Source organism: Bubalus bubalis, chromosome 1, assembly GCF_019923935.1.
Source record: "Bubalus bubalis isolate 160015118507 breed Murrah chromosome 1, NDDB_SH_1, whole genome shotgun sequence".
NCBI lineage: Eukaryota > Metazoa > Chordata > Mammalia > Artiodactyla > Bovidae > Bubalus > Bubalus bubalis.
The window spans coordinates 115321709-115335292 of NC_059157.1; the positions used below are offsets into that span (position 1 = coordinate 115321709).

Consider the following 13584-nt stretch of genomic DNA (forward strand, 5'->3'; position numbering starts at 1 on the left):
ACGAGATCAGATTTGTAGTTACCAGAGGCAGGGGATAGGGAAAAAAGAAACTGGATGAAAGAATCAAAAGGTACAAAGTTATAAAGAGTACTAGGGATATAATGTACAACAAGATAAATTAGCACTGATGTATGTTATTTATGAGAATTGTTAAGAGATTAAACCTTAAGCATTCTCGTCACAAGAAAAATATGTATTTTTTTCTATTTCTTAATATTGTATCTGTATGAGATGATGGACGTTCATTTCATGATGAATGTAAGTCCAATCACTATACTGTATGCCTTAAACATATATAATTGTGTATGCCAATTAGACCTCAATAAAACAGGAAGAAAAAAAAAAAAAGTATACCCCAGAAAGTTAATCACAAAGAAGAAAAGAGAACTTTATACTGGAGAAGACTAGCAGAGAAAGTGATCAAACCTGAATCATGTGCAAACTGGTAAGAAGCAATTAGAAGAACACAGCATCAGGTTAGTGGCAATTTCTGCCAAAGAAGCACAACCTGAATTTAACCACGAGAAAACATCAGGCAAACCCAAACTGAAGGACATTCTACAAAAACAACTGGTTGCTAACATAGAAAAGGGTCAAAGTCATGAAAGCAAAGACCAAGAAACACTTTCAGATGGGAGGAGACTAAAGAGACAATGCAACTAGATGTAATACTTGAGTCTGGACTGAATTATTTTGTTCTGAAGAATGCTGTTGGTACAACTGGCAAAACTTACATGAAGTCTGAGGATTAGATAATAATAATTTATCAATGCTTTTGATAGAAGCTCTGTGATTATACAGAATGTCCTTTTTTGCCCTTGAAATATATACTAAATGTTCTGGGGATGAGATAAACAGCAGTTTATTCTCAAATATTTCAAAGGAAACAATTCTTTGTGCTGTACTTGCTTATAAATTTGAGATCACTTCTATAAATTACTTCAAAAAATTTAATGGCATTACATTTACATAAATAATATGTCTCAATTATATCTTGGGGAAGAAAAAAAAAGACATGCCTTCAAAATCATTATAGAGGATAAAACCAAAGAAACTATGGTCCACAAAGGAAAATCCAAAAACAGAAACCAAAATAAGAAAGCATAAACTATAACAGAAAAAAATCAGCTAAAAATAGAGTTAGTTAAGATAATAAATGTAGGGGCTTCCATGGTGGTCCAGTGCTTAAGAATTCGCCTTTCAATGCAGGGGGCACAGATTCAATCCCTGGTCAGGAAGCTAAGATCCTACAAGCTTTGTGGCCAAAAAACAAAAAACAAGTAATACTGTAAAAAAATCAGTAAAGACTTCAAAAATAGTCCACATTAAAAAAATATATTTTTTTTAATAAAAAAAATAGATAAATGCAAATATCTTATTTCCCATGGTCTTCCCATGTCATTCAGTGGTAAAGAATCCACCTGCAATGCAGGAGACACAGGTTCAATTCCTGGATTGGATGCCCCCTTGTAGAAGGAAATGGCAACCCACTCCAGTATTCTTGTCTGGGAAATCCCATGGTCACAGAAGCCTGGTGGGCTAAAGTCCCTGGGGTCAGAGTCGGCCATGACTGAGTTGAAACAATGCTTATGTATACAAGTACATGTGTACTGACTATGATGTAAAATCGTATTCTGCACCATGAGTTGCCTTCAAAAGATAACTGAGAGCTGCTGAAGTAGAAAGTGAGGAAAGCAATTCTTGAGAATTATTTAATAACCTGCTGTGCCTGGTGTGCTTAGTCGCTCAGTCGTGTCTGACTCTTTGCAACCTCTGTGTCTGTAGCCCGCCAGGCTCCTCTATCCTTGGGGATTCTCCAGGCAAGAATACTGGAGGGGTTGCCGTGCCCTCCTCCAGGAGATCTTCCTGACTGAGGGACTGAACAGGGGTCTACTGCGCTGCAGGCGGATTCTTCACCAGCTGAGCCACCAGGGAAGCCCTAAACTTTCTGTAACTCTACCTATGCACTTCCTTTTTCATATTATCTTTACCACATATGTCTCAAACCTTCCTCCACTCCCTTCTGGACCCCTCCACTGAGCTTTCTGCTGCCAACCTGTGAAGGAACTAACAGTGTACAGGCATTGTTCAAGCAATGGTTGCTCAAGCCCTCTTAGCCCCAGGAGCACTAAGAGGCCTAAAGAACCCTCCCTACAAAAGAGAGACACTGAATCCCTCAGGCAGCGGTTCTCTGAGCAAATACTGTTAACTGCCAACTCAGTGGAATCTTCCAGCCCAAAAAAAGCAGCATTTTTACCCCCATTCCCTTGCTGCGTCCTTGCCAGGACTGATTGCTACTCTCTTGAAGATTGTGGCCCTCCCTCATTCTTCATATTCTAAACTTCTTTAAATAAAACCGACAATACTTAAAAAAAAAAAAAAAAAATACACTCTTCCTCGTAAGGAAAAAGTACAGAAAGAAAGGGAAACTTCTAACTAGACATCGGAAAGGAAGAGGATGAAGACTCACAGAAACAAAAACAAGAGAGTAACAGTTTACAACAGAATTTAAAAAATGTTAAAATTAGTGATGTTTAAAACTGGAAAAGATCTGCAACCTTGGCGGTGCTTGTTTCCACTATCCCTCGGTGTAGGGCAACTAGCACAATTTACTCTCCAACCAAAATGTAGAGTCAAAAATAAGGCTGATGAGGCTTTTTGTCATTTCTGCACACTATCTGTATAGATGCTTTTATGGTGAAAAAGTCATTGATAAGTCAACACATTATTCAGAGCTCTTTTCTTCTTAAAATAACAACTTAAATCTTAATAAAACAAAAAAATATTTAAGTATAGTATTTTACAATTTACAAGATTATTTTTAATCTTTTTTTTTCTTTTTTGGTGGGGGGGTGGTGGTGCAGGGAGTGAAGCTTCATGGTTTCATGAACAGAGCACTGATGTCAAAGCCACGAGGACCTGGGCCCAAATCCCAGCCATGTCACCAGTTTGTGACTTTGGCCAAATCACTTCTCTCAGAGCCTCTGCTTCCTTATCTCTGTATGTCTTTTATGTCTTTTGGGAGTAATTTTGAAAATTAAATGAAAAGTAGAGCCTCACAGTGTCTAGCACAAACAAATGTAATTTACCTGTCTGCCCAGACCACATTCCTATCTACCAGTAACAGTAGCAATGTGGCTATGGTTACTGCAATACTTCTCAACTGGGGATGGATTAGAGTGGAAGAGGGGATAGAAACAGGAAAAGGAGTAGATCTTCTGAGACTGCAGGGGACAACATATAGAGTGTATGTGAATGCACATGTGTGTGTTGATAAGCTCCAGATGATTCTGAAATATTTGTCCAAATGGCTTGTATTTCTAAAAATTACTAAATTATCTCTATAAATTACTAAATCATTGTTTGAGGAAACCCTAAGTTTGGGCAATCTCGAATGGTCTCTTACAACACATTTAAAAGTCAGGTAATATTATATAACTACAACTCTTACTGCATGATGGCATCTTTGGGATTTCAAATATCTTAAACCAAACACAGGTTTTTTATTTTAAATGAGATATGTATAATCACTTAACACAAATGGATTTTAAACTATAGTTGCAACTTCATAATAATCATCCAAAGGCTTTCACAAAAAAAAAATTACCAAAATGTTCAGTCATAATCAAAATTAAACTCATGATGCAGCTAACAAAAGATATGATTCTTACCCTTTGAAACAATCTAAAATCGCTTTAACACATATCCATATGGTTGGCAAGTAACTTAAAGCCTGAAAATATTAAGTGCTTATAAGGATAGACAGCAGCAGGCACTACTGATGCGAATACAAACTGGTATGTTCACTCTAGAAAACAACTTGGCACTACTTACTATACTACAGTGCTGTCCAGGTGGCACACTGCTAAGGAATCTGCCTGCCGATGCAAGAGACGTGGGTTCAATCCCTGGGTAGGGAAATCCCTTGGAGTAGGAAACAATAATCCGCTCCAATATTCTTGCCTAGAAAATTCTAGTGGGCTACAGTCCATGGGGTCGTAAAGTCAAACATGACTGAGTGGCTGAGAGTGCGTGTGCATGCGCGCGCGCGCGCGCACACACACACACACACACTCTTCTATGTCTTATGCTGCTGCTGCTAAGTCGCTTCAGTCGTGTCCGACTCCCAGCGACCCCATAGACGGCAGCCCTCCAGGCTCCTCTGTCCCTGGGATTCTCCAGGCAAGAACACTGGAGTGGGTTGTCATTTCCTTCTCCAATGCATGAAAGTGAAAAGTGAAAGTGAAGTCGCTCAGTCGTGTCCGACTCTTAGCGACACTATGAATTGCAGCCCACCAGGCTCCTCCATCCATGGGATTTTCCAGGCAAGAGTACTGGAGTGGGGTGCCATCACCTTCTCCGTGTCTTATGCTACCACCCTATAATCCAGCAATTCCACTGTTAAGTTTCCAGACACTTGCACTACGTATTTCTTACATGTAAGAAGTTCATAGTGGTAGTAATCTTTCAGAAACAGCAAGAATCTTGAAACAACCCTAATGTCTGTAAAATGAGGAAAAGAGAAATCACCTGTAGAATACCTACAAAATGGTATACATAGTCTCATGACTATAAAAACAAACTAAGTTACATTTTGGATGAATCCCCAAAACAGTATAGAGCAAAAAAAGGAAGTCATAGTAAAACTAGTTCGATTATGTAAATTTCAAAATGAAGTAAAAATTAAACAACATGTTCTTTAGGGACATTTACATGTATATTTAAAGCTAGAAAACTGTTAATACAAAATTCAGAATATAATTACTTCTATGGTCGAGGGAGCAGATGTAACAGGAGAATATACACAGGTTTCAAAGAAACTGATTTTTATTTTGTGAGACTCTTCTCTGCATTAATTATATACTTCATGATAAAAGCTTTTTGAAGAAACAGAAAAACTAAGTCACAAATGGAATCTGCATTAAAAAAGCAATTCATGTAAGAGTCAAGTTTATGGACTACACCAGAATACACACACTGCTCTCACATTTATAAGATACCTCTCCACAAATAATTCTATAATTTAGGAAGAAAATAAATGAAAAACTTAAAATTCACCCACAGAAGTTTTCATGCTATCCTATATACCTAGACATTTCCCCTAAGTAGGCAAAACCTTGAACTCCTAGCTAGTTAAAAGAGCTAGTGGTGAAGTGTTGAACTTCAACTAGTGTTGAAATTCCTAGCTAGTTGTCTTTCTAGTTCCAGTCAGCAAACAACTTTTAACTTTTCTTTATCCATTTATCACAAGGATGGGCAGTTTTATATTGAGAACTTGTTTCAGAAAAAAAAGAATCAAAATGGATGAGCACTGCACAGGTTCATTAGGGTGGTCTGATGATAAATACTCGACTGAGTTTCCGAATCACTTTAACATGGTCCACTCATCTTGCATTATGCGTGAAAACACTTTGGAATGAAAGTAATTACAAATATAAAATGATGCATTTTCTCCTTCTGTCAAGCAAATGAAAATCACTATCAAAGGAGCTTCACAATGCCAATAAATGGGATATCCATGACACATCTCCATTGGGAGATACAGCACTGAGCCCCAAATGAGGAAATTACAAGTCAAATAAGAATTTGGATGGGGGGAGGTTCAACAGGGAGGGGACATACGTATATTTACTTATGGCTGATTCACGTTCTTGTGTGACAGAAACCAACACAATACAGTAAAGCAATTTTATTATCCTCCAACTAAAAATATATTTAAAAACACACAAACCAAAAAAAAAAAATCTTTTTCACTTGTACCTGTTCTTGACTCTAACACTTTATTCCCTCTCCCGAGAGTGGCACCATGCCAAACACCCTCGTGCCCCAAACTTGTTCCTCAAGTCCCCCATTCTCTTCTTTCTCAAACACCGCTGCCACCGCCCACGGTTAAGCCTACTCCTCCGCACAACTTACAGATGCCAGAAACATCAGCCTTCCTCTTCGGGTCCAACCCCCCGGGGTTCCCGACCCTGAAACCGCACCTGCCTCAGCCTGGCGCTTTCCTGGCCCCGCGCCCGCCGAGCCGCGCCCACAGAACCCCTCCGCTCCCTCGGCCGCGCCCTCTCCACCCTTCCTGCGGTCCCGCAGCCCTGGCGCTCGCCCCCTACTCAGAACCCCCTTTTCCCACCGAGCTTCTCCCCACTGACTGCACCCCGCTTCCCTGTCACCGCGGGGCCTCTCGGCCGAGCGAGCCCACCCGCGCGGTCAGCGTAAACCAGTCCATTCTGCCCTCTAGGCCGCGCCCCAGGCCGCGGGGGTGGGGGGGCCTCTGCCACCCCTTCTCCTCACCGTGCCGTCCCCGGGGCCCTCGTCCCGGGCCCCCTTCGTTTCCTCACCAACCATGGACTCCAGCCCAGCGTCGGGGTGGCTCAGCGGCTCAAGCGGCTCGGGCTGCCAAAGCCGCTCAGGGTCGGGAGCTGCCTGCTCCATGGCTGCGGCTCAGCGCAGCGGACACACTGCGCCGGCGCCTCCCCGCCTGGGCCGCCCACCCACGGCCGCCGACAGGCCCCGCCCCCTCGGCCTGCGGCCGCCGCGCCGCGCCTAGCTCACGGCTGCGCAGGCTGAGAGCGCTCCAAGGCTAGGCCCGCAGTTGGGAATGGTACTTGGGAAGGGCGGGCCTGCAAGGGAAGTGGTCAGCTCCCGAGCCAGGAGACCCAGGAATCCGGGAGAACCGGTGGAGGGAAAGACAGAAAGGCAAGGGGAAGGTGAAGACAGGGTGGGTGCTGTAACCACTCAGGTTGGTGATCACCTAAAGAAAACTTGAAATCGGTAGAAATCCGTGGCTGTGGTCTGACGTCTCCCTCTTGGCCTTTTATCTTGCCTGCCATCATTAGGTCCTTTTTGGCCCCACCCCCACCCTCTAAACACACACCCAGAAAGATCAGAGCCCCGTAACTCACTAATTTTCGGCAGGTTGAGTGACACAATCAGGAAAAGGTAAACACTTTTCTGAGAAAAGTGAAGCGCTTAACTGAAGCTGTGTTTGAGTTCTATCTTCAAGTGTTTCTTGAAGCCCTGGTGATATCTGATAATTTTCTGTCAACACTTCAGTTGAATTTTCGGAACCTGTTTCCTAGGCAAGCATTCACTATGATAACCTGACGGGAAGCACTCACTGGGTGTACCAGACTGTGGTACTTTGTAGTACCTTGTATAGGAAGTCTGCTCATCAATTTTTCAAGGAGAGAAACTGATCTTTCTGTCCAAATAACTTAGCTGTTCGACGCGGTGACACGCAATTTTCTCCTCCTCCTGATACTTCTTTTGGCATGGTAGCGATTTTTCCCATTCATCCCTAAAACCTCAGGTTATGTCCAAGTGCTAATATCACTTTGTTCATAAATCAGTTATGACCTTTCTCATACTCCTTTACAATTATTTATTTATGTCTTTCTGCCCCAACTAGACTTAAGACTCCTTTAAAGCAAGGACCCTATTTTATTATTTGTTCTCTCTTACCAAGCCTAGGACATTTACTCAATAAATGTTTAAAGGCATTTAGGACTTCCCTGGTGGTCCAGTGGTTAAGAATCCACCTTGCAATGCAAGGGACACAAATCCAATCCCTGATCCAGGAATATCCCACATGCAGCACTGAGCCCCTGTGCTGTAACTATTGAAGCCCATGTGCCTAGAGCCTTGCTCAACAACAAGAGAAGCCACTAATGAGAAGCCTGTGCACCACAACTAGAGAAAGCCCGTGTGCAGCAACAGAGACCCACCACTGCCAAGTAAATAAGCAAAGCTTTAATGTTTCAAGGCATGGAAACAGTTTTTCAGGGAATATCCATGCTAGGCAAGTTCTTAGGTTTTTTTTTGTGGCCTCACTGTGTGCCTTGTGGAATCTTAATTTCCCCACCAAGGGTTGAACAACCCGGGCCCTTCACAGTGGTAGTGCTGAGTCCTAACCACGGGACCACCATGGAATTTCCAGGAACCATTTTAAAATCAGATATATTTATTAATTTATTAATAAATTATTGATTTACTAATAAATTAATAATTTATTAATTTACAAATATATTTTCAGGAACAGATTTGTATCTGTTAATTTTTGTCATTCAGTCACTAAGTGGTGTTCAACTGAGACCCCATGGACTGCCACACGCCAGGCTCTTCTGTCCTTCACTGTCTCCAGGAATTTGCTCAGATTCATGTCCATTGAGTCAGTGTTGCTATCTAACCATCTCATCGTCTACTGCCCCCTTCTTTTACTTTCAGTCTCTCCAGGGTCTTTTCCAATGAGTCAGATCTTCTCATCAGGTGGCCAAAGTATTGGAGTTTCAGCTTCAGCATCAGTTCTTTCAATGAATATTCAGAGTTGATTTCCTTTAGGATTGACTGATTTGATCTCCTTGCTGCTGTCCAAGGGACTCTCAAGAGTCTACTCTAACACCACAATTCAAAAGCATCAATTCTTCGGTGCTCAGCCTTCTTTATGGTCCAACTCTCACACCAGTATGTACTACTGGAAAAAAACATAGCTTTGATTATATGGACCTTTGTCTGTATCTGTTATACTGTGCCTTTTTCCCAGTTTTGAGATACCCAGGAAACTAAGTCCTAGAGCCACTGGGATAATTGCTCTGGGCTGGTGATTTGAGCATCACACTTTGCACTGAGTAGTGTTAAAAAACCATAATTCAACTGAGTAAACTTTGAAAGTCAAGCGCCAGAGAATTGACACTTTTGAACTGTGGTTTTGGAGAAGACTCTTGCGAGTCTCTTGGACAGAAAGGAGATCAAACCAATCAATCCTGAAAGAAATCAACCCTGAATATTCATAGGAAGGACTGATGCTGAAGCTCCAATACTTTGACCACCTGATGCAAAGAGCCAACTCACTGGAAAAGATCCTGATGCTGGGAAAGATTGAAGGCAGGATAAGAAGGGGATGACAGAGGACGAGATGGTTGGATGGCATCATCAACTCAATGGACATGAGTTTAAGCAAGCTCCAGGAGATTGTGAAGGACAGGGAAGCCTGGCATGCTGCAGTCCATGGGGTCGCAAAGAGTCGGACACAACTGAATGATTGAACAACAACAAACTTTGAGGATCTTTTTGGCTTTATTCAACAATTCATGGATCAGGCAGCATCCCATCTAAGCAGAGAGAAAGCACTCCAATGAGCTGTACAAAGTGGAAGACTTAGGAGGGAACGAGGGCAAGGAAGTTATACCAGCAAAAACTGAATTGTTTGTGATAAGGACACATTCCTTTTGAGGATAGTAGTGTCTAAAGAACAAATTACCTCACTAGTGCTGACCAAGTAATTCCTGATTGACAAGTTTGATTCCATTTTGGGAAGAGCTAAAACTGTAATTAAGTTAAATATTAAGTCCCGTTTGATGACGTGGGGTTAACATAAGTGACCTGAGGCACCTTTCCTTGATTATGAAGGTAAAGTCACTGCACTGGCTAAAGTTAATGTCTTAGATGGAATCTTCTACTTGGAACTTCTGGTATCATTTGCCCCTTGCTGTGTGGACTGCCACAGGGGAACACTTAAAGTCGCGAATCAGAGGTACAACCCTCCTGAGGGGATCCTATCCTTCTTCGGCCAACCACCCTCAAAAAGCAGCGGTTCCAAGGGCAGCAAAGCCAAGGGAAAGCCATGCTGTGAATGAGAACACTCAGGAATAGAATTAAGTGAGGGAGGGCAGGACGCAGGAGAGAGAGCAGTATCTGGGATCTTACCTCTGCCTGAGAAGCAGAGTGTCCCAATACATGTTCAGAAAGGTGAACAAGAAACAGACAAGAGACGGTTGTTGTGACTGATAACCTGTGGAGAGCTCTTCAATTGTTTTCTCCTAAACTATTTTGTCCTTTTTATGGACATCTATAGAACAATAGGGGACTTCCTGAATACTAAAAATAATTTTAAATATGTAAATTTATACTGAATGTACTTTGCCCTGTCTTTATTCTATTTTCTTCACTGTGTTCTGCTCCAGTTGTTTCCATCAGTCTATCTTCCATCTCACGTAACTGTTCTTCTGCCTCACTTACTCTGCTGTTGATTCCCACCAGTGTATTTTTAATCTGTTATTGTGTTGTTGATGATTGTTTAATTTTTCTAGGTCCTTGTTAAACAAGACCTTGTGTCTTTTTGATCCATGCCTCCATTTATCTTCTAGATTTTGGGTCATCTTTACTATCATTACTTTGAATTCTTTTTCAGGTAGACTGCCTATTTCCTCTTCATTTGTTTGGTCTTGTGGGTTTTTACCATTTTCCTTCATCTGCTGTGTATTTCTCTGTCTTTTCATTTTGTTTAATTGACTGTGTTTGGGGTCTCCTTTCTGCAGACTGGAAGGTCACAGTTGCTCTTAATTGTGGAATCTGCCTGCCATGGGTGGGCTGGACTAGTGCCTTGTGAAGGTTTCCGGTTTGGGGGGCCTTGTGCCTGTGTTCTGATGGATGGGGCTGGATTTCATCTCTCTGGAAGGCAGTGCCATGGCCAGTAGTGTGTTTTGGGTGTCTCTGGGTTCAGTATGGCTTTGGGCAGCCTGTCTGCTAATATGCAAGGTTGTGATCCTGCTTTGCTGAAGGATTGGTGTGGGGCATCCAGCACTGGAGTTTGCTGGCTTTTGGGTGGAACATGGTCTTAGTGTTGAGATGGAGGCCTTTGGGAGGGCTCTTGCCTATTAATTTTCCATGGGGTTAGGAGTTCTCTAGTAGTCCAAAGTCCTGGAGTTGAGTCTCCTGCCTCTGGGGTTCAGGCTCAACCCCTTAAGCAGCATCAAGACTTCACAGGGCATGCAGCACAGAAGGCAAAACACCTAGACTAATGGAGAAACAATTCTCAACATCCAAGATCACCCAAAGAGATTCACACACTTATACAAAGCAAAGAGGAGCGAAGAAGGAGAAAAAACGGGGAAAAAAGTCAAAAGAAAAAAGAGCAATCAAGTCAATAACCTAACTCCTAAATGAAAACAGGTACTAAAAATTAGACTCTCAATGATACAAAATTAAAAACAAAAGATCAAACAACAAAAATCAAAAACGTGGAAAAAAATTAGACTCTCAAAATTATAAAATCAAAAACATCAAAAACGAAAACAAAAAATATGTAATTTGTTTAAAAGATAAGGTGTTTTCATTTTTTAAGATAAAGAAAAAGTAGTAGGTTACAAAAAATAAAAATTAAAGGAGTAACAAAGAACCGTATTAGGCCAATATGAGAAGAAGAAGGAAAAAGCAGGGGAGTGCAGAATATAGAGAGTGGCAGTGAGAGGCATGTTCAAGTGATTCCTGTTTTCCTGCTGCAGTCGATCTGCCTATTCAGAAAGTCCACCAATACATCTTGGAAGGTCTCTGAACCTGTTGTGGGTGGTGTGGGGTCAGCTTAGACTCAGATCTTCCCTTGCTCAAGCTTGTACTTGCTCTCAAAATCTACAGTTGCCACTAAAGCACACAACCTCAGATTTTAATTGCAGGAATTTAAACCTCTGCACTTGCCACGTCTGGGGCGGTTTCCTCTTCCTTCCTTTGCTCACAGCTTTTGGTGTTCCACTTTGGTTTTGGGGTTGCCTCTTCTTCTAAGTCTTTCTCCGTGCCTGTTCTCTGCCCATACGTGAGGGGGCGAAAGTAGCCACTTATTAGGACTCACTTGCTCAGTTGTGCTGGGAAGAGGCAGGGGTACAGCAGATACTGCTGGAGTGTGTAGGGAGTGCTTGCTATGGCTGGGCCCTGAGGGAGGTTGCCCAGGCTGGGGTGGGTCGTATGCTTCCCCAGAGGAGTTGGTCCCAGGTTGTGACACCCTTGGCAGAGCCAAGCCACTCAGGCTTTCAGGAAAATGTGGGTAGCGACTGGCAGGTGCTCACAGCTTGATGGTAGTTGTGATCTGTGGGGTCAAGACTGTAGATCTCCTGCCCCTGGCACTCATGTCTGCTTCTCTGCCTCTGGGACCTTAGACTGGTAGATCAGAGTGCTTTGATCTGTGAGCACATAGAGTTAGAACATGGCGGCATTAGAGATTTCCCACGGGAATAATCTTTTGCTTCTCTGGTGGTCCCATATAGCTCTCCCTTAAGAATTTGAATATGTCCTACACATTTCAGGGCTTCCCTGGTGGCTCAGATGGTAAAGAATTTGCAATGCAGGAGAGCCAGGTTCGAGAACCCCTGGAGAAGGGAATGGCAAGCCACTCCAGTATTCTAGCCTGGAGAATCCCATGGACAGAGGAGCCTGGTGGGCTGCATTCCATGGGGTCACAGAGATGGATACCACTGAGCGACTAACACACGCTGGTGGTCCCAGGGTTTTTCCCAATCCTCTTCCACTGTGTCATATTAGCCCCCTCAGAGTACCTTCATGGTAGTCAACCCCCATTCCTCTCACTGAGGACCAATCCCGAGGCCTGAGCCTCCACACCCAGCCCCTACTTGCCACAAGCGTGTGAGCCACGTACAAGCCAAAATGGTGAAGTTTCTCTGTTTTGCCTTTGGCGCGCCTGTCTCGCTGTGCTTCCCTCTGAGGTTCTGAAGCTCCCTTCCCCTGACCTTGCTTGTGAGGGGTTTTCCTAGTATGCAGAAATCTTTTCTTCTTCACGACTGACTCCCTCCCCAGGGTGCAGGCCCCCATCCCAAATTCTTTGTCTCCTTTTTTGTCTTTTATCTTTTGCCCTACCTCGTTCCGAGGAGATTGGCTTGTCTTTCTGTAAATCTGGGGTCTTCTGGCAGTGTTCAGAAGATGTTCTGTGGGAACTGTTCCACATGTAGATGATATTTTGATACATTTGTTGGGGAGAAGTTGGTCTTCCCATCCTATTCTTCCACCATCTTCTCTCCCTTTCTGCCCTGTGTTTAGACTGGTGGTTTTCTTAATGAGATTTTTTCATGACCTCCTTCTCACATACTTATTAACCCCTTTCATTGAAGGCTGGCTTTTTTCTATTCTGGCACATCTCACCTGGTTTACTAACAGACTGTCTCCTCTTCTAGGCTAATGGGGGAATGGGGAGTGTCTCACATCTCTGTGTCCCCAGCACTCAGCATATAGGTCTCCTGGATTAATAAATGAGTGGGGGGTGGGACAGAGAATACAAGACAAAACAAGCAAACAAGTAATAAGAAACCACACTTTTACTTATTAAAGCCAGGTAGGTCTCCTGCCCACCCTAGCTCTCATTGTACCAGTCAGGCCAAAAGAAAGTCCTTCCTCCTCCAGCCCATGTAGGTATTTCCTCATATCTGAATGTTCTTTGGAAGGAATGATGCTAAAGCTGAAACTCCAGTACTTTGGCCACCTCATGCAAAGAGTTGACTCATTGGAAAAGACCCTGATGCTGGGAGGGATTGGAGGCAGGAGGAGAAGGGGACGACAGAGGATGAGATGGCTGGATGGCATCACTGACTCGATGGATGTGAGTCTGAGTAAACTCCGGGAGTTGGTGATGGACAGGGAGGCCTGGTGTGCTGCGATTCATGGGGTCGCAAAGAGTCGGACACGACTCAGTGACTGAACTGAACTGAATTCTCCTTAAAACTGCAAGGGAGTAGGTAAAAATGGTGATGGTGGAATGGTGGCCAGTGCTGCCTCCTTTCATATCCCTTCCCCAGTCCCAAGATGGGC

The 13584-nt window shown here is 43.2% G+C and overlaps 1 protein-coding gene across 2 annotated transcripts in view; it reads right to left on the reverse strand.

Moving 5' to 3' along the window:
* Positions 1–6482, reverse strand: part of SNX4 (sorting nexin 4) — a 55066-nt gene extending 48584 nt beyond the window's left edge. The window contains exon 1 of one of the 2 annotated variants that reach the window (XM_006078520.4): positions 6292–6482. In XM_006078520.4, the coding sequence (XP_006078582.3) occupies positions 6292–6432 (141 nt within the window). In that variant the 5' untranslated portion in view covers positions 6433–6482. The remainder of the gene's footprint in view (positions 1–6291) is intronic. The other variant, XM_006078521.4, reaches the window with a different exon arrangement.
* Between the last annotated feature and the right edge of the window lie 7102 nt (positions 6483–13584).